This window comes from Somniosus microcephalus, unplaced genomic scaffold (genome assembly GCF_052327205.1).
Source record: "Somniosus microcephalus isolate GS21.2 unplaced genomic scaffold, FLI_Smic_1.0 unresolved_chr1, whole genome shotgun sequence".
Classification (NCBI taxonomy): domain Eukaryota; kingdom Metazoa; phylum Chordata; class Chondrichthyes; order Squaliformes; family Somniosidae; genus Somniosus; species Somniosus microcephalus.
In genome coordinates, this window is record NW_028225179.1 from 158,677,057 (window position 1) to 158,694,895 (window position 17,839).

The 17,839-nt window shown below is 46.8% G+C and overlaps 1 protein-coding gene across 1 annotated transcript in view; it reads right to left on the reverse strand.

Annotated features, from left to right (window-relative positions):
• The window catches only part of LOC147096354 (zinc-binding protein A33-like), a 261,908-nt gene extending 247,886 nt beyond the window's left edge, over positions 1-14,022 (reverse strand). The window contains exons 1-5 of the mRNA XM_085975142.1: positions 13,609-14,022; positions 13,446-13,520; positions 13,119-13,352; positions 12,056-12,078; positions 11,841-11,956 (exon numbers count right to left, since the gene is read on the reverse strand). Coding sequence (XP_085831268.1) covers positions 11,841-11,956; positions 12,056-12,078; positions 13,119-13,352; positions 13,446-13,520; positions 13,609-14,016 — 856 coding nt within the window. The 5' untranslated portion in view covers positions 14,017-14,022. The remainder of the gene's footprint in view (positions 1-11,840; positions 11,957-12,055; positions 12,079-13,118; positions 13,353-13,445; positions 13,521-13,608) is intronic.
• Positions 14,023-17,839: the final 3,817 nt, after the last annotated feature.

A 17,839-nucleotide genomic window follows, 5' to 3' on the forward strand; every position in this document is an offset into this window, starting at 1 on the left:
GATAACTTCACATTTATCCACATTATATTCCATCTGCCATGTTCTCGCCCACTCACTGAGCCTGTCAAGATCCCCTTGAAGCCTCTTCACAACTGCCACTGCCACCTAGCTTTGTATCATCAGCAAATTTAGAAATTTTACATTTAGTCCCCTCATCCAAATCATTGATATAGATTGTGAATAGCTGAGGCCCAAGCACCGATCCTTACGGTATCCCATTAGTCACTGCCTGCCATCCTGAAAAAGACCCGTTTATCCCTACTCTTTGTTTTCTGTCTGTTAACCAATTCTCAATCCATGTTAGTATATTACCCCCAATTCCATGTGTCCTAATTTTCAACAAACTCTTGTGTGGGACCTTATCTAATGCCTTCTGAAAATCCAAATACACCACATCTATCGGTTCCCCTTTGTCTACTCCACTAGTTACATCCTCAAAGAACTCCAGTAGTTTTGTCAAACAGGATTTCCCTTTCATAAATCCATGTTGACTCTGCCCAATCTTACTATTAGTTTCTAAGTGCCCAGTTATTGCATCCTTTATAATAGATTCCAGCATTTTCCCAACTACTGATGTGAGGCTAACAGGTCTGTAGTTCCCCGTTTTCTCTCTTCCCTCCTTTCTTAAATGCCGAGGTTACATTTGCTATCCTCCGATCTGCAGGAACTGTTCCAGAATCTATAGAATTTTGGAAAATGACAACCAATGCGTCCACTATCCCAATGGCCACCTCTTTCAAAACCCTGGGAGGTTGGTCATCTGGTCCTTGGGATTTGTCGACTTTTAGTCCCATTAATTTTGCTAGTAGTGTTTTTTTTACTACTAATAATGTATTTAGTTTCTCATTCTCACCACACCCTTGGTTTTCTCATAATTCTTGGAGGTGTTTGTGTCTTCCTCCGTGAGAGTGGGAGGAGGAGGGGGAGCGGAGAGAGAGCGGGAGGGGATGAGAGCTAGTGCGGGAGGGGGAGGTGAAAGAGAGTGGGAGGGGGAGGGGAGAGAGAGCGGGTGGGGGAGGGGAGAGAGAGCGGGAGGGGAAGGGTGGAGAGCGAGCGGGGGGCAGAGAGAGACGGGGAGGGGAGGGGAGAGATAGTGTGAGAGAGCGGAAGGGGAGGGGAGAAAGAGGGGGAGGGGAGAGAGGGGGAGGGATGTGAGGTGGGGAGGGGGAGTGGAGAGAGATGGGAGGGGGAGAGAGGGGAGGGGGAGGGGAGAGTGAGCGGGAGGGGGAGAGAGGGGAGGGGGAGGGGAGAGTGAGCGGGAGGGGGGAGGAGAGAGGGGAGGGGAGAGAGAGCAAGAGGGAGAGGCGAGAGTTAGGGGGAGCAAAAGAGATAGCGGGTGGGGGGGTAGAAGGATCGTGAGGGGGAGGCTAAAGGGAGCGGGAGGGGAGAGAGAGGGGAAGGGGAGTTAGTTGTGCTTTTTTGGAGCTTTCTTTCTCCTCTGCCATCCTGCTCTGATCTTGAGCCACTGTGAGGAACTCTGCAGCCCCAGTCTCCCGCTATTCTCGGTGCCTGCAGAGTGCATCAAGGGCCTTTGAAAATTAACAAGGAATCGGTGACAGAAGCTCTAATGTGTCCTGGAGACACAGTGGGTGAAATTGGTCTTGGACTGTTTTAGGTGACAGTCAATCAGCAGCTCGTATCGCGCTCCCTCAATATTCGGTTCCATTAACTTCAATGGGAATTAATATTGGACACAATGTAAAATGGGCCACTGATTGACTATCGCCCATTCTGTGTTACCACCCAGACTAATTTTACCCGCAATCTCTCTCTGGAGGCGTGACCCACACACCACTAATCAGCGCTGTCGATGTGTGGAGAGGGGGAAAGTACCGACAGCAGGAGAATAGAGAGAAGAGAAGGAAAAAGGTAAAGAGAAAACAATGAGGAGGGAGCTGCTGCAGAAAGGAAGAGAGAACCAAAAACAACCGAGGGAAACTAAATTAAAAAGCTCAGCAGAGGAAATGGGAGAGACAGGATACACCATGTACTGGAGACAAAGTCCCAGACACTCTTAGATTGATCACAATCAGCAGTGCAATTCCAGATTGAATAGAACAGCAAGGGTCTGGTTCAGCCTGAGACAGTGGCCAAGGAGGGGGTGGAGTTGGTGACCAGGATGTAGAGTTGTTGACAATTTCCAAACTGATGGCTTAAATCTTCACAATGTTTAACTGGAAAAAATTCTGCTTCCTCCATGCAAGGGACCAAGTGTACTGTATCCAAATTTGCCGATGACACAAAGATAGGTGGGTTAGCAAGTTGTGAGGAGGACACAAAGGGGGAGAAATTGGGTGAGTAGCACCACCTGTTAGCGCCTAAAGAGGCAGTCAGTGGCTGTAGCACCACTGGCTGCGCCTCCCGCGATATTCAGCGGGGGCGCTAATGGTGGCGTTAGCCTGTTGCGCTGCGCCGCCACCGATGACGTCATCGTTGTGTGCAGCACCCCATTCGCGCCCCGATCGCGATATTTGGTTGTGAACGCCCAGTTCACGGGGCCTTGCTGCGCCAGCAGAGGCGCAAGTTAAGGTGGAGATGTGGGGCGACCGCTTTTTTCGGCGGCTGCCTGCCAGCACTTCCGTCCCCGGCCTCCTGATCCCCCCCCCCGCGGCATTGCCGGCTGTTTCCCGAGAGCCTGGCACTTCTCCTTGGTGCCGGGCTCTTTTGTCGGCACTCGCGCTCGGGGTTCGCGCTGTTGCAGGCCCCTCCCCCTTAACAATGGGAGGAAGGCCTGCAGTACCACAGCATGCCGTGTCGCAGCGTCTGGCGCTGCGGCACGTTGCGCTGCGATATTCAGTTTCAGCGCCCTAAGAGGGACGCGGAGCGCCTCGAGCCTCGCCCCGTCTCCCTCTAGGGGCACTAAAACTGAATTTATGGCGATCGCTACTTCGGCGATCGTGACGCAAAATCCAGCGCCCAGGCGAACTTGACGCCACTTTGGCGCCTCTACTGAATTTTTAGCCCTTTCTGCAAAGGGATATAGAGAGGTTAAGTGAGTGGGCAAAAAATTGGGCAGATGGAGTACAATGTGGGAAAATGTGAGGTTATCCACTTTGGAAGGAAGAATGAAAAAGCAAATGATTATTTAAATGGAGTGAGACTACAAAATGCTGCGGTACAAAGGGATCTGGGGGTCCTCGTACATGAAACACAAAAAGTTATAATGTCGGTACAGCAAGTAATTAGGAAGGCTAATGGAATGTTGGCCGTTATTGCAACGAGTATGGAGTATTAAAGTAGGAAGTTTTGATGCAACTATACAGGGCGCTGGTGAGACCACACCTGGAGCACTGCCTACAGTTGTGGTCTCCATATTTAAGGAAGGATACACTTGCATTGGAGGCAGTGCAGAGAAGGTTCACGAGGTTGATTCCTGGGATGAGGGGGTTGACGTATGACGAAAGATTGAACAGGCTGGGCCTATACTCATTGGAATTTTGAAGAATGAGAGGGGATCTTATGGACACATATAAGATTCTGAGGGGGATTGACAGGGTGAATGCTGAGAGGATGTTTCCCCTAATGAGGGTATCTAGAACTAGGAGGTATAGTTTCAGAATACAGGGTCACCCATTTAAGACGGAGATGAGGAAGAATTTCTTCTCTCAGACAGTCGTGAATCTTTGGAATTCTCTACCCCGGAGAGCTGTGGAGGCAGAGTCATTGAATATATTCATCATCTAGGATCAGAGCAGAGGGTATTTAAAAATAATATTAATAAATGTAATTAATTACATAGAATGGGAGATCAGGTGATGTGTTGCTGCTGCAATATGTGGGAGCTGGTGGACACCATTGATGCTCACGGTGATCACATTTGCAGTAAGTGTTGGCTGCTCAAGGAATTCCGGCTCCGTGTTGAAGAGCTGGAGTCCGAGCTTCAAACACATCAGGGAGGGGGAGAGTTACCTGGGCTCTGTGTATCAGGAGGTAGTCACACCAATTAGATTAATTAATTCAGATGTAGTCCGTGGCCAGGGTCAGATGTAATAGCAGAGCACTTGGAAAGCAGTGACTGGATCGGACAAAGTCAACACGGATTTACAAAAGGTAAATCATGCTTGACTAATCTACTGGAATTTTTTGAGGATGTAACTAGTAAAATATATCAGGGAGAACCAGTGGATGTGGTGTATTTGGACTTTCAGAAGGCTTTCGATAAGGTCCCGCATAAGAGATTAGCGTGCAAAATTAAGACACATGGGATTGGGGGCAAGGTATTGACTTGGATGGAGAACTGGTTGGCGGACAGAAAGCAAAGAGTTGGAATAAACGGGTCGTTTTCCGAGTGGCAGGCAGTGACTAGTGGGGTACCGCAAGGATCGGTCCTAGGAACCCAGCTGTTCACAATATATATTAATGATCTGGACGAGGGAATTGGATGTAATATCTCCAAATTTGCAGACGACACAAAGCTGGGTGGGAGGGTATGCTGTGAGGAGGATGTCGTGAAACTCCAGTACGATTTGGACAGGTTGGGTGATTGGGCAGAAACATGGCAAATGCACTACAATGTGGATAAATGTGAGGTTATCCACTTTGGTGGCAAAAACAGGAAGGCAGATTATTATTTGAATGGCAATAGATTGGGAGAAGGGGAAGTGCAAAGAGACCTGGGTGTTCTTGTGCACCAGTCGCTGAAGGTAAGCATGCAGGTGCAGCAGGCGTTTAAGAAGGCAAATGGTATGTTGGCCTTCGTAGCAAGAGGGTTCGAGTACAAGAACAAGGATGTCTTGCTGCAGTTGTACAGGGCCTTGGTGAGACCACACCTTGAGTATTGTGTGCAGTTTTGGTCACCTTACCTGAGGAAGGACGTTCTTGCCATGGAAGGAGTGCAGCGAAGATTCACCAGGCTGATACCTGGGATGGCAGGAATGACGTATGAAGAGAGATTGTGTCGATTGGGCTTATACTCACTGGAGTTTAGAAGATTGAGAGGGGATCTCATCGAAACCTATAAAATTCTGTCAGGCCTGGACAGACTAGATGCAGGAAGGATGTTTCTGATGGCTGGGGAGTCCAGAACCAGGGGTCACAGTCTAAGGATAAGGGGTAAGCCATTTAGGACTGAAATGAGGAGGAATTTCTTCACCCAGAGAGTGGTGAACCTGTGGAATTCTCTGCCACAGAGGGCGGTGGAGGCCAGTTCATTAAGTATATTCAAGAAAGAGTTGGATATATTTCTTAAGGCTAAAGGGATCAAGGGATATGGGGAGAAGGCAGGGACAGGGTACTGAATTTGGATGATCAGCCATGATCTCATTGAATGGCGGAGCAGGCTCGAAGGGCCGAATGGCCTACTCCTGCTCCTATCTTCTATGTTTCTATGTGACTAGAAGTGAGGCAGGTACGGGGACCCAGGAGGTAGTGTTGGAGGAGCCACAGCCCTTGCTCTTGTCCAACAGGTTTGAGACTCTTACTCCCTGTGAGGAGGGGAACAGGGACTGCAGGGAGGATGAGCAACCTGGCCACAGCACCGTGGAGTGGGGGGCCATTCAAGTGGGGGGAGTTAAAAGAAATGTTGTAGTGGTAGGGGATAGTATCGTTAGGGGGATAGATAGAGTTCTTTGCAGCCGAGAGCGAGAGTCCCGAAGGCTGTGTTGCCTGCCCGGTGCCAGGGTTAAGGACATCTCCTGTGGGCTGGAGAGAAACTTGGAGTGGGAGGGGGAGGATCCAGTTGTCGTGGTCCATGTTGGTACCAACGACATAGGTAGGACAAGGAAAGAGGTTCTGCTGAGGGAGTTTGAGCAGCTAGGGGCCAAATTAAAAAGCAGAACCACAAGGGTAATAATCTCTGGATTATTACCTGAGCTACGTGCAAATTTGGCTAGGGTAAATAAAATTAGAGAGTTAAATGCGTGGCTCAAAGACTGGTGTGGGAGAAATGGGTTTTGCTTCTTGGGACACTGGCACCAGTACTGGGACAGGAGGGAGCTGTTCCGTTGGGACGGACTTCACTTGGTCAGTGCTGGGACTAGAATCCTGGCCAATCGAATAACTAGGGCTGTAGAGAGGGCTTTAAACTAATTAGTAGGGGGGAGGTTTTAAGAGAGCGAAAAATAAAAATGACTGCGGAAAAGGCAATAGAGCAAGGTAGCAGTGGGAGAATTCAAAACCAGAGCATGTCAGGAAGGGACAGAATGTATAATGATAAAGGTAAAGTAGTAAAAGGGGTAAAAGCAGGAATAAATTGTCAGAAAACATATTTGAAAGTTCTTTATCTGAATGCACGCAGCATTCGTAACAAAATTGACGAGTTGACGGTGCAAATAACTACACATGGGTATGATCTGGTGGCCATTACGGAAACATGGCTGCAAGATAATCATGACTGGGAACTAAACATACAAGGGTATTTGACAATTAGGAAGGACAGACAGGAAGGAAAGGGAGGTGGGGTTGCTATGTTAATCAAGGATGGAATCACTGCAATAGTCAGAAATGATATTGGGTCAAAGGATCAGGATAGTGAAACAGTTTGGGTGGAGATAAGGAATAATAAGGGGAAAAAGTCACTAGTGGGCGTAGTCTATAGGCCTCCTAACAGTTGCAACTCTGTTGGTCGGAGTATAAATCGGGAAATAGTCGGGGCTTGTAGTAAGGGAACAGCTATAATCATGGGGGATTTTAACTTTCATATTGACTGGACTAATCAAATTGGGCATGGCAGCATTGAGGAAGAGTTCATAGACTGTATTAGGGACGGGTTCCTTGAGCAGTATGTAACTGAACCAACCAGGGGGCAGGCAATCTTAGATCTGGTCCTGTGTAATGAGACAGGATCAATAAACTATGTCCTAGTAAAGGATCCCCTTGGAATGAGTGACCATAATATGGTTGAATTCCAAATTCAGTTTGAGGGTGAGAGAGTTGGATCTCAAACCAGTGTATTAAGCTTAAATAAAGGAGACTATGAAGGTATGAGAGTAGAGTTGACTAAAGTGGACTGGGAAAACAGATTAAAGTGTAAGACAGTACAAGAGCAGTGGTCTACATTCAAGGAGATATTTCACATCTTTCAAGATAAATATATTCCACTGAGGAAAAAGGGGAGTAAAAGAAAAGACAGCCATCCATAGCTTAGTAAAGTAATAAAGGATAGTATTCGACTGAAAACAAGGGCATATAAAGTAGCCAAATCTAGTGGGAGGATAGAAGATTGGGAAGCATTTAAAAGCCAGCAAACAATAACTAAAAGATTAATTAAGAAAGGGAAGATAGATTATGAAAGTAAACTAGCAAAAAATATAAAAACAGATAGCAAGAGTTTCTACAGCTATATAAAAAGAAAAAGGGTGACTAAAGTGAACGTTGGTCCCTTAGAGGATGGGACCGGGAAACTAGTGGTGGGGGACATGGAGATGGCAAAGACGCTGAACAAATATTTTGTATCAGTCTTTACAGTAGAGGACACTAAAAATATCCCAACACTGGACAAACAGGGGGCAAATGGGGGGGAGGAGCTAAACATGATTAAAATCACTAATGAGATGGTACTCAGTAAAATAATGGGACTTAAAGTGGATAAATCCCCCGGACCTGATGGCCTACATCCTAGGGTCTTGAGAGAAGTGGCGGTAGGGATTGTGGATGCATTGGTGATCGTTTTCCAGAACTCCCTGGACTCAGGAAAGGTCCCGGCAGATTGGAAAACTGCTAATGTAACACCCTTATTTAAGAAGGGAAGTAGACAAAAAGCTGGAAACTATAGACCAGTTAGCCTAACATCTGTGGTTGGCAAAATGTTGGAGTCCATTATTAAGGAAACAGTAACAGAGCATTTGGATAAACATAATTTAATAGGACAGAGTCAGCATGGTTTTACGAAGGGGAAGTCATGTTTGACAAATTTGCTTGAATTCTTTGAGGATGTAACATACAGGGTGGATAAAGGGGAACCAGTGGATGTAGTGTATTTGGACTTCCAAAAGGCATTTGACAAGGTTCCACACAAAAGATTACTGATCAAGATAAAAAATCACGGGATTGGGGGTAATATACTGGCATGGGTGGAAGATTGGCTATCTAACAGAAAACAAAGAGTTGGGATAAATGGTTCGTTCTCGGGCTGGCAATCAGTAACTAGTGGTGTTCCGCAGGGGTCAGTGCTGGGACCCCAACTCTTTACAATCTATATTAACGATTTGGAGGAAGGGACCGAGTGCAACATATCCAAGTTTGCCGACGATACAAAGATGGGAGGGAAAGCAGTGAGTGAGGAGGACATAGCAAACCTGCAAAAGGACATAGACAGGCTAAGTGAGTGGGCAGAGATTTGGCAGATGCAATATAATGTTGGAAAGTGTGAGGTTATGCACTTTGGCAGAAAAAATCAAAGAGCAAGTTATTATCTAAATGGAGAGAAACTGCAAAGTGCTACAGTACAAAGGGATCTGGGGGTCCTGGTGCATGAAACACAAAAAGTTAGTATGCAGGTGCAGCAGGTGATCAGGAAGGCCAATGGAATCTTGGCTTTTATTGCAAGCGGGATGGAGTATAAAAACAGGGAAGTCTTGCTGCAGTTATACAGGGTATTGGTGAGGCCACACCTGGAATACTGCGTGCAGTTTTGGTTTCCATATTTAAGAAAAGATATACTTGCTCTCGAGGCGGTTCAGAGAAGGTTCACTCAGTTGATTCCAGAGATGAGGGGGTTGACGTATGAGGAAAGGTTGAGTAGGTTGGGACTCTACTCATTGGAGTTCAGAAGAATGAGAGGCGATCTTCTCGAAACATATAAGATTGAGGGGGCTTGATCGGGTGGATGCGATGAGGATGTTTCCACTGATGGGTGAGACTAGAACTAGGGGGCATAATCTTAGAATAAGGGGCTGCCCTTTCAAAACTGAGATGAGGAGAAACTTCTTCACTCAGAGGGTAGTAAATCTATGGAATTTGCTACCCCAGAGAGCTGTGGAAGCTGCAACATTAAATAAATTTAAAATGGAGATAGACAATTTCCTAGCAGATAAGGGAATTAGGGGTTACGGGGAGAGGGCAGGGAAGTGGATGCGAGTCTAGATTCGGATCAGCCATGATCCTATTGAATGGCGGAGCGGGGCCGTATGGCCTACTCCTGCTCCTACTTCTTATGTTCTTATATTCAAGGCGGAGATTGACAGACATTTGAATTACAGGGGAGTCGAGGGGTATGGGGAGAGAGCGGGAAAGTGGTGTTGAGGACAAGAGTGGATCAGCCATCAACTTATTGAATGGCAGAGCAGGCTCGAGTGGCAGATTGTCCTACTCCTGCTCGTGTTTCTTATGTTCTTATAACTGGAATCAAGATAATCTGTTGGCCAATACACTGGCGGTGGAGGGGTCAAGAGGTGGTGGAGAGGTAGAGCTGGGTACCATCGGTGTACATCTGGAAACTGACACTGTTTCTGTGGATGAGGTTGACAAGTGGCAACATGTAGATCAGTGAGAGAAGAAGACCAAGAATTAATGCTTGAGAATCTCCTGGGGTGCCGTGCGGGGGCGGGAAGAGAAGCCATTGCTGGAGATACTCTGGCTACGATCAAATAGGTAAATGTGAACCAAGTAAAGGCAGTCCCACTGAGTAGGACAATTGAGGAGAGACATTGGAGGAGAATGGTCAATGTTTGCAGAGAGCTCCAGGAGGATGAGGAGGGAAAATGCGCTATACTCACTGTCACAGAGCATGTCATTTGTGACCTTTATTAGGGCCACTTTGGGGCTATGACAGGGATGAAAATCTGGTTAGTGTGGTTCAAAGATGCAGTTGGGGGAAAATAGAAATGGATTTCAGAAGTGACCATAAGTTCAAGGACTTTGTAGAAGAAAGTAAGGTTGGAGATCAAGTGCAAGGACAGAGGGATAGAGGGTGGGTAATTTTGAGGAAGGGTGTGATGACATTGGATTTGAAAAGGAGCTGGATAGGACGTGAGGAGAGGGAACCATTTACAATGTGAGCTAGCATGAAACCAGGAAGAGAAGTTGGGTGGGCAGCAGTTTAGTGGGAATGGGGTCAATGGAGCAGGAGGTGGGTCCAGCAGAGAATCAATCTCAGTAAGACAGGCAGCCTGGCTTCTGATTGGTTACTTGCACCATGGATATGTAAAATAAAGAGAATAATGCAGCGAGAGAATAAAAATAAAAATACCAAACATTGAACCGAATGTTGATGTTTTATCCAGTAGGAACATTGGTATAAAATATCAGAACATACATTGATGTGAATTTAAGAACTGAAGTAAGAACTGTGAATAACTCAAAGCAGATCAGAGAAAGTGGGTGAGAGTCTAGGTGGAAGTGAGTGATGATGGGATTAGTGTCACTGTGTGAAGCTGCTTTCAAAGGTGATGCGATGACTTTCTAGCGTGGTTCTAAACTCGGGTTTAAGCAGCTGTTTTCAAAGGCCACAAGGAAAGTACTGTTGTGAGTAAAATATTTCACAGGTAAGACAGAGTCCAGCATAAGGGATGGGTTGGAAATAAATACACTGCAATTACATCTGAAGGAGAAACTGACATTTCTAATGCTCCTGACAAATGTCTCAAAGCACTTCACACAATGTATTACTTTTGAAGTCTATTTTCTGCTGTGATATAGGGCAGGGTGTCCAATAGGGCAGGGTGTCCAAATTAGACCTCCCCTCTCCTCAGCCCTCACAATTCCACTCTCCAAGCCCAGGCAGCTCAGTCCTATTTGGGTTTACAGTTTTTGCCAGCTTCTTATCAAACTCTCTCTTGAAGCTGCTGATACCCTCAGACAACTCTGCCTCCCTTACTTTCCATACTCTCCGCATAAACTATTTGGGAGTGATTCACGTCTCACTATCGCCCGGATTTATACCATAAACGGAGCAGTAATGAGGCAAAACTCACACGCAGTGCTTCCCATCTGGTTCCCACCAATGCCCGCCGGGATATAGTGTCGCAGCCGCGAAATAGGAATCCAGTGCAAGGAGTTCGTTCTCTCCGGTGTCCTGGCCAATATTTGTCCCTCAACCAACATCACCAAAACTGGTCATCTGGTCATTATCACATTGCTGTTTGTGGGAGCTTGCTGTGCAGAAATTCGTTGTGGCGTTTCCTACATTACAACAGTGACTACACTTTAGAAACTCTTCATTGGCTGTAAAGCGCTTTGTGACGTCCTGAGGTCGTGAAAGGCACGATATCAAAACACGTTCTTTCATTATTTTCCTCTTTCGTAATAGTTTCTCTGTGGTCAGGAGGTGCATGAATTGTCCTGCCTGCTGCTGGTCGATCCTTGGTTTTCCAGCCGCCCAACGTACTTTCCTGTAACCTCCCACCGTCCCAACCCACTCTGCCCACCTTTAAACAGCTTCTGCTCACTTGCCTCCAGGGAGGATTTGGTGGATTTCCTGTCTCCCGCCTCCATCCTCAAGGATCACCGAGCACCTTCTCATGCTCCAAATTCGTGAGCAACTCGCCAGCAATATTGTCCTGAAGCCCAACCCTGAGAATGGATTGGGCCTCTGACCAATTTCATGGAGCGAGCAGTGGGCTCACTGACTCACTGCCTGCCCGATCAATGGGGTCACTCAAAAACCCAACCTCGCTCAATCCAAACTGCCTTTTCACCCTCCCTTTTCTCAGTTTGAGACTATCCCTACTTTGTTGTAGACTCTGTGACTGTGTTAAACCTGTGGATGTTTATCTTCTCTCTGCGGTTTAGGATCTTGAATAATTCAGTAAGATCACCCCAAGCCCTCCCTTATCCAGAGCAAAGACTCCTGACTTCCAGACTAGACACGGACATCAGTGATCATTTAATCTGAGGTCCGGGAGCCCGTTCAGTCTCTTCTCATCTGGATTTATAAATCAGGAAAAGGAATATAAGAGTTTTACCGGGGTTAATGGTGTCTATCATTTCTCTCCACGCTGTGTACTGTAAAGGGCCGTTGAACTTTTCGATCGACAGGGCGCCATCTGCTACTGACAGTACTTGATCTTCATCACTAATCCTGTAAATATTGAACAGTTGATGTTATAAATTGACATTCAACACTTTTCAGAGTTCTTTTACCAAACTGTGCAGAGTTTCAGTAAAGAGCATGTCCTACCTCCTCTTCCGACAAGCTTCCTCCTGAAATAAATAAAACACAAACAGTGAGGAGGATAGTAAAAGACTTCAGGAGGACACAGACAGGCTGGTGAAATGAGCAGACACAGGGCAGGTAGAATTTAACACAGAGAAGTGTGAAGTGATGCATTTTGGAAGGAAGAATGAGGAGCGGCAAAATAAACTAAATGGTACAATTTTAAATGTGGTGCAGGAACAGAGAGACCTGGGGGATCACATTCACACATCTTTAAGATTATTGGCAATAAAAAGAGGGTGGAGATTTTTTAACAGTGACTTGTGATGATCAAGGCATCAAGGGGTATGGGGAGAGAGCGGGAATATGGTATTGAGACAGAGGATCAGCCATGATGATATTGAATGGCGGAGCAGGCTCGAAGGGCCGAATGGCCAAATCCAATTCCTATTTTTCTATGTTTTTATGATCTGGAATGCACTGACTAACAGGAAGTAGAATTAATAACTATTTACAAAAGGGAATTGGAAATATACTTGAAAAGGAAAAATTGCAGGGCTGTGGGGAAAGAGCAGGGGGAGTGGGTCTAATTGCACAGCTCTTTCAAAGAGCCGGCACAGGCACAATGGGCCTTTTGTGCTGTGGGATTCTATGATTGTAAGTAGTTGAAAAGCCTGATTTGTGTGTCAGATACTGGAACTCAACATCAGTGTCACTCACAGACACAGTGACTCTCACACCCACCGCACCAGACACACCCTCACACTCACAACATGGAACTGCAACTGGATTGCAATCTGAGTGCCAGGAGAATATTAAACTTGAGCAACACGGAAATAATTACAAGCAAAATATCAAGTTCACGACAACTCATTCCCGGGAGGTTGCAGACATTCCCGGGAATCTGCAGACAGTGTGGGAGCCGGTTAGTTCGGTGACAACAACAGAACCGCCCCGGAATAGAGAAAACAATCGGTTTAAATCAGTTTCGAATTATGCAGCAAATGCTGCATTTATTTCAGTTAATCATCGATTATTTTGTGACTGTGTGAAGTTTCACTGAACTGACCCGCAATATAATCCTCACCTTCAGAAATGTCAGCCCGTCTTTTTGCTCCATCTGTTTCTGCAGCTTTGAGAGTTTCTCCTGAATAGAATTTAAATTCCCTTGAATTTCTCGGAGGTTTTTCTCCATTGTTTCTAGAATCTCCCCCTCTTGTTTCCTGAGATCTCTGATTAAACGCTGCTTTTTCTCACTGAGAATCTGGTGCATTTTAGCGAACTCGGATGTGATGCGGGTCTGCAGATTGCTCGACTGTTCCTACCAAATGAAATGTGAAACATAATTAATGTACCACGATAAAGGCAACAAAACTAACTGAGATCCCAGAAAATCAGCACAGGGAGACCTTACCCTAACTGCGGAAATCTGCTGTTTCTGTTTTAATTCCACTTCTGTGAGAGAATCTAAAGAGGATTTCAGCTGATCCTGGGATTGGGAGAGAAAATCACAATAAAAGTGTGAGACCATGAAAATGTGATAAAATAATCAGGTGATCAATTCTGCTCCCTTTTACCTTGTAGCGTTCAACAGCTTCTTTAATGGGCATGAAGCGGTGCTCTCTGTGTTCCCGCGCATCTCTACAAATGTAACAGATCAATTTCTTGTCAGTTTCACAAAACAGCTTCAGTTCTTCCTGATGTTCCTCACAGTGAAGTTTACTTTCCTTCTCTTTCGGATTCAGGTTTAATTTTCGAGCTTTCTCGGCCAGATTCGCTAAGGCCCGACTGGCTCTGAGGTTTAATTCCGGAAACTCCTCTCTACATTCCGGGCAGGAGTTTGTCTCCTTTTCCCAACACTGTGTGATACAGGAGCGGCAGAAGTTGTGCCCACACTCCAGTGAAACCGGATCGGTGAAGAATTCAAGACAAATGGGACAAATTGCCTCCTCGGTCAAACTCTCGGCCTGTTGTCTGGAAGCCATGTTCGCCCTCAGCACTTCCTGATTCAAACCGCTTTCAGTTTCGATGTTTTTCTGCTGCCGAACACCTTCAGTTCAGCGATTTCAGCCTATCAGAGCACGGAGGGGAATAATTGAACCCTGGCCGGGAGGGTGAAGGTTCCTGGAGTGTTGTCAGTGGGGGGAGGGAGAGAGAGGGAGGGAGGAGGCGGAGATGGGCGGGGATCGAGATTCCAGGGCACTTTGCTCCAGACTGAACTCACTGCCGACTACAAACCCTCTGGTGACACACGGTGTGAGATAGAGATCCATAAACTGAATTGTGTTAATGATTGCAGCCGCTCACCCTAAAACACAAAGTGCCATAAATGTCAAGGACTGATATCAGGTGACAGGCACAGAGAAGATCTTTAGAAGAATTGGATCCGTGAGGTTCGGTTTTATCTGCTAGAAGGAAAAGCAAGAAAGGCTTGCATTTATATAGCGCCTTTCACGACCCCAGGACGTCCCAAAGCGCTTCAAAACCCACAAAGTACCTTTGACGTGTGGACAATGTTGTGATGCAGGGAAACAGATCAGCCAATTTGCGCACAGCAAGATCCCACAAACAGCAGTGAAATCATTGACGAGCATCTGTTGTCTCGGTGTTGGTTGAGGGATAAATGTTGGTCAGGACACCGGGGAGAATTCCCTGCTCATGGTCGAATGGAGCCCTGGAATCATTGACCTGAGAGGGCAGACTGGGCCTCGGTTTAAGGTCTCACAGTGCAGCGCTCCCTCAGTCCGCCACTGGAGTGTCAGCCTGGGTGATATGGCAGATGCAGTATAATGTGAATAAATGCGAGGTTATCCACTTTGGTGGCTAAAACAGGAAGGCAGATTATTATCTGAATGGCAATAGATTGGGAGAAGGGGAAGTGCAAAGAGACCTGGGTGTCCTTGTGCATCAGTCGCTGAAGGTAAGCATGCAGGTGCAGCAGGCGGTTAAGAAGGCAAATGGTATGTTGGCCTTCACAGCGAGAGGGTTCGAGTACAGGAACAAGGATGTCTTGCTGCAGTTGTACAGGGCCTTGGTGAGACCACACCTTGGGTATTGTGTGCAGTTTTGGTCGCCTTACCTGAGGAAGGACGTTCTTGCCATGGAAGGAGTGCAGCGAAGAATCACCAGACTGATACCTGGGATGTCAGGAATAACGTATGAGGAGAGATTGGGTCGATTGGGCTTATATTCGCTGGAGTTTAGAAGAATGAGAGGGGATCTCATTGAAACTTATAAAATTCCAACCGGAGTAGACAGACTAGATGTAAGAAGGATGTTCCTGATGGCGGGGGAGTCCAGAACCAGGGGTCACAGTCTAAGGATAAGGGGTAAGCCATTTAGGACAGAGATGAGGAGGCATTTCTTCACCCAGAGAGTGGTAAACCTGTGGAATTCTCTACCACAGAAGGCAGTAGAGGCCAATTCATTAAATATATTCAAGAAGGAGTTAGATATATTTCTTAAGGCTAAAGGGATATGGAGAGAAAGCAGGAACAGGGTACTGAGTTTGGATGATCAGCCATGATCGCATTGAATGGCGGAGCAGGCTCGAGGGGCCGAATGGCCTACTCCTGCTCCTATCTTCTAAGTTCCTATGTTTCTATCATGTGAGCAAGTGGCTGGAGTGAGACTGGATCCCATGACCTTCTGACTCAGTAAACGCCACAGCTGACACCTACCACTGTGGCAGAGGCGGCTGCCCACCTGCTTGTGGAATGTATGTTTGCAGAGGAAGTCTGGAGAGAAGATGCAGTGGATTTTCTGTCGAGGCCGGGTCCTCCCAGGAAACTCCATAACACAGGCCTCTGTGCTCAATGGATCCTTCCCAGGGACACTGGGCCCAGAAACAAACATCAACTGATTGTGGAAGGACTTGGAGTGACATCTTTCCTCCAGAGAGTGGTGAGAATGTGGAACTCGCTGCCACGTGGAGTGTATGCAGTAGAGGGCATTGATGCATTGAAAGGGAGGCTGGAATTCTCACCATACTTTATACTGCACAGAATGTATTTGCAGCTTGTTGTCTGTATGTTTGAGCAAATTACATTTATTTTTGGAAATAGAAAAAATGCTGAGATACTCAAACTGTGTGTCGGGTATTTGGGGTCTGTGGATTCACACCTCAGGCAGTGCTGCCCTCCCAGTCCCTGATAAAGACACCGGGGTGCAGCACAGAAAGGACAATCTGGTGTGGGGCCCCCGCACACCCCCTTCACCGCCCGGGGGGATTTACTTACATTCATTTCGATGGAAGTGAAACCTGGGCAGATCCTGTCATTGGCTGCAATCCTCCCCGCCGGATGAATCTCTCCTCTATTTAGGAACATACTTCCACACATCATCAGCACGGTGGGACTGCTGCCATCTTTAAAATTAGAGCTCGGTCATTCAGGAGTGAAATCACGGAGCACTTTTCACTAAAAGTGTAGTGGAATTGTGGAATTCTCTCCCCCTATAGGCTGTGGATGCCGGGACAATTGGAGCTTTCCAGGGTTTCAAGGGATATGGAGCTTAGGCGGGAACATGGAGATGAGGCACAGATCAGCCTTGATCTAACTGAAAGGCGGAAAAGATTCGAGGGGCTGAATGGCCCACTCCTGTCCCTAGCTTCCTATGTCTAGCTCAGTCCTTCAGGTAAGATGTTAATCCAAGGCCGCGTCTGCCTCAAGTGGGCGATTCAGATCCTGCGGCAAAGAGGAGCCAGGGAGTTCTCCCGGTGTCCGGGGCAACATTCCTCCCTCAACCAGCACCGCCAAAGAGAGATTAACTGGTCATTCATCTCATTGGCTCTCTGTGGGATCTTGCTGTGTGTAAAATGACTGCTGCGTTTTCCTCGCTAACCACGGCTACTGCACTTGCGGGTAACACATTGCGGGTGCAGTGAGTTTCTGGGCTGGGTTGAGACGCTGTTTGATCGCAAGTCTGTCATTGTTACAAAGTGCATTACTGCCACCTGCTGGCAGGATATCAGTGCTGCAGGAAAGAATTCCCCATTAAAAACGGCCCAAGAAGCGGTGACTGTCTCTGAAGGTTCACAGGCACGGTGGGCCGAATGGCCTTCTTCTGTGCTGTATCATCCTCTGATTCTTATGTATTCTTACACTTGGATCTGATCAAATCCACCTTCTCAAAATTGATTTCATTCAATCCCATTGTTTGATTACACGTTCCAGGCCCACATTGGGAAAGATTAGCTAGAAAATGCCACATTAATATCCACAATCATGTGGGAAATATACACATTAGGATTCGCCATTAATGTGCAGGGTTTGATATATGCTGCAGTATTTAGCTTGCTTTGAATTGCCCGACATAAACCAATATGATTGACACCAAGGCATTGTTGTGCCCACAGAGCGATTTCAGTCGAGTAATGGTGGAGAACAAGTGATTGGAGAACTCGGGAACTGAACAGGATCGCTGTCAGTCTTGGTCTCAAGACTCTGTCTTGGGCAAGTCAACTCCAGTCTGCTGCACTCCTGGTGTGTCGGTTCTTCTGGCGAATATCGCGATGGCATTCACTCTGCGGGGCAAAATGTGTGTCGCTCAACTCTCTCTGCGGACCTGGTTAGACTGGACAGAGGCTCACAGGGTCACGGAGCTCTGTAAGATCGCTTGTGAGAGCCGTACTTTCCATCTCAAATGTGTCCTTATATATTTCACACTCCCGTTTACTGAGCTCATTGTTAACTCCCGCCTTTGACTCTAAAATGACATCTACTCGTCTGTCTCTTCCAAACGGCCGCTTATGAGCAGCTCTGATAATGTAGTAACAACAGGAAATGCTGGAAACACTCAGCAGGTCAG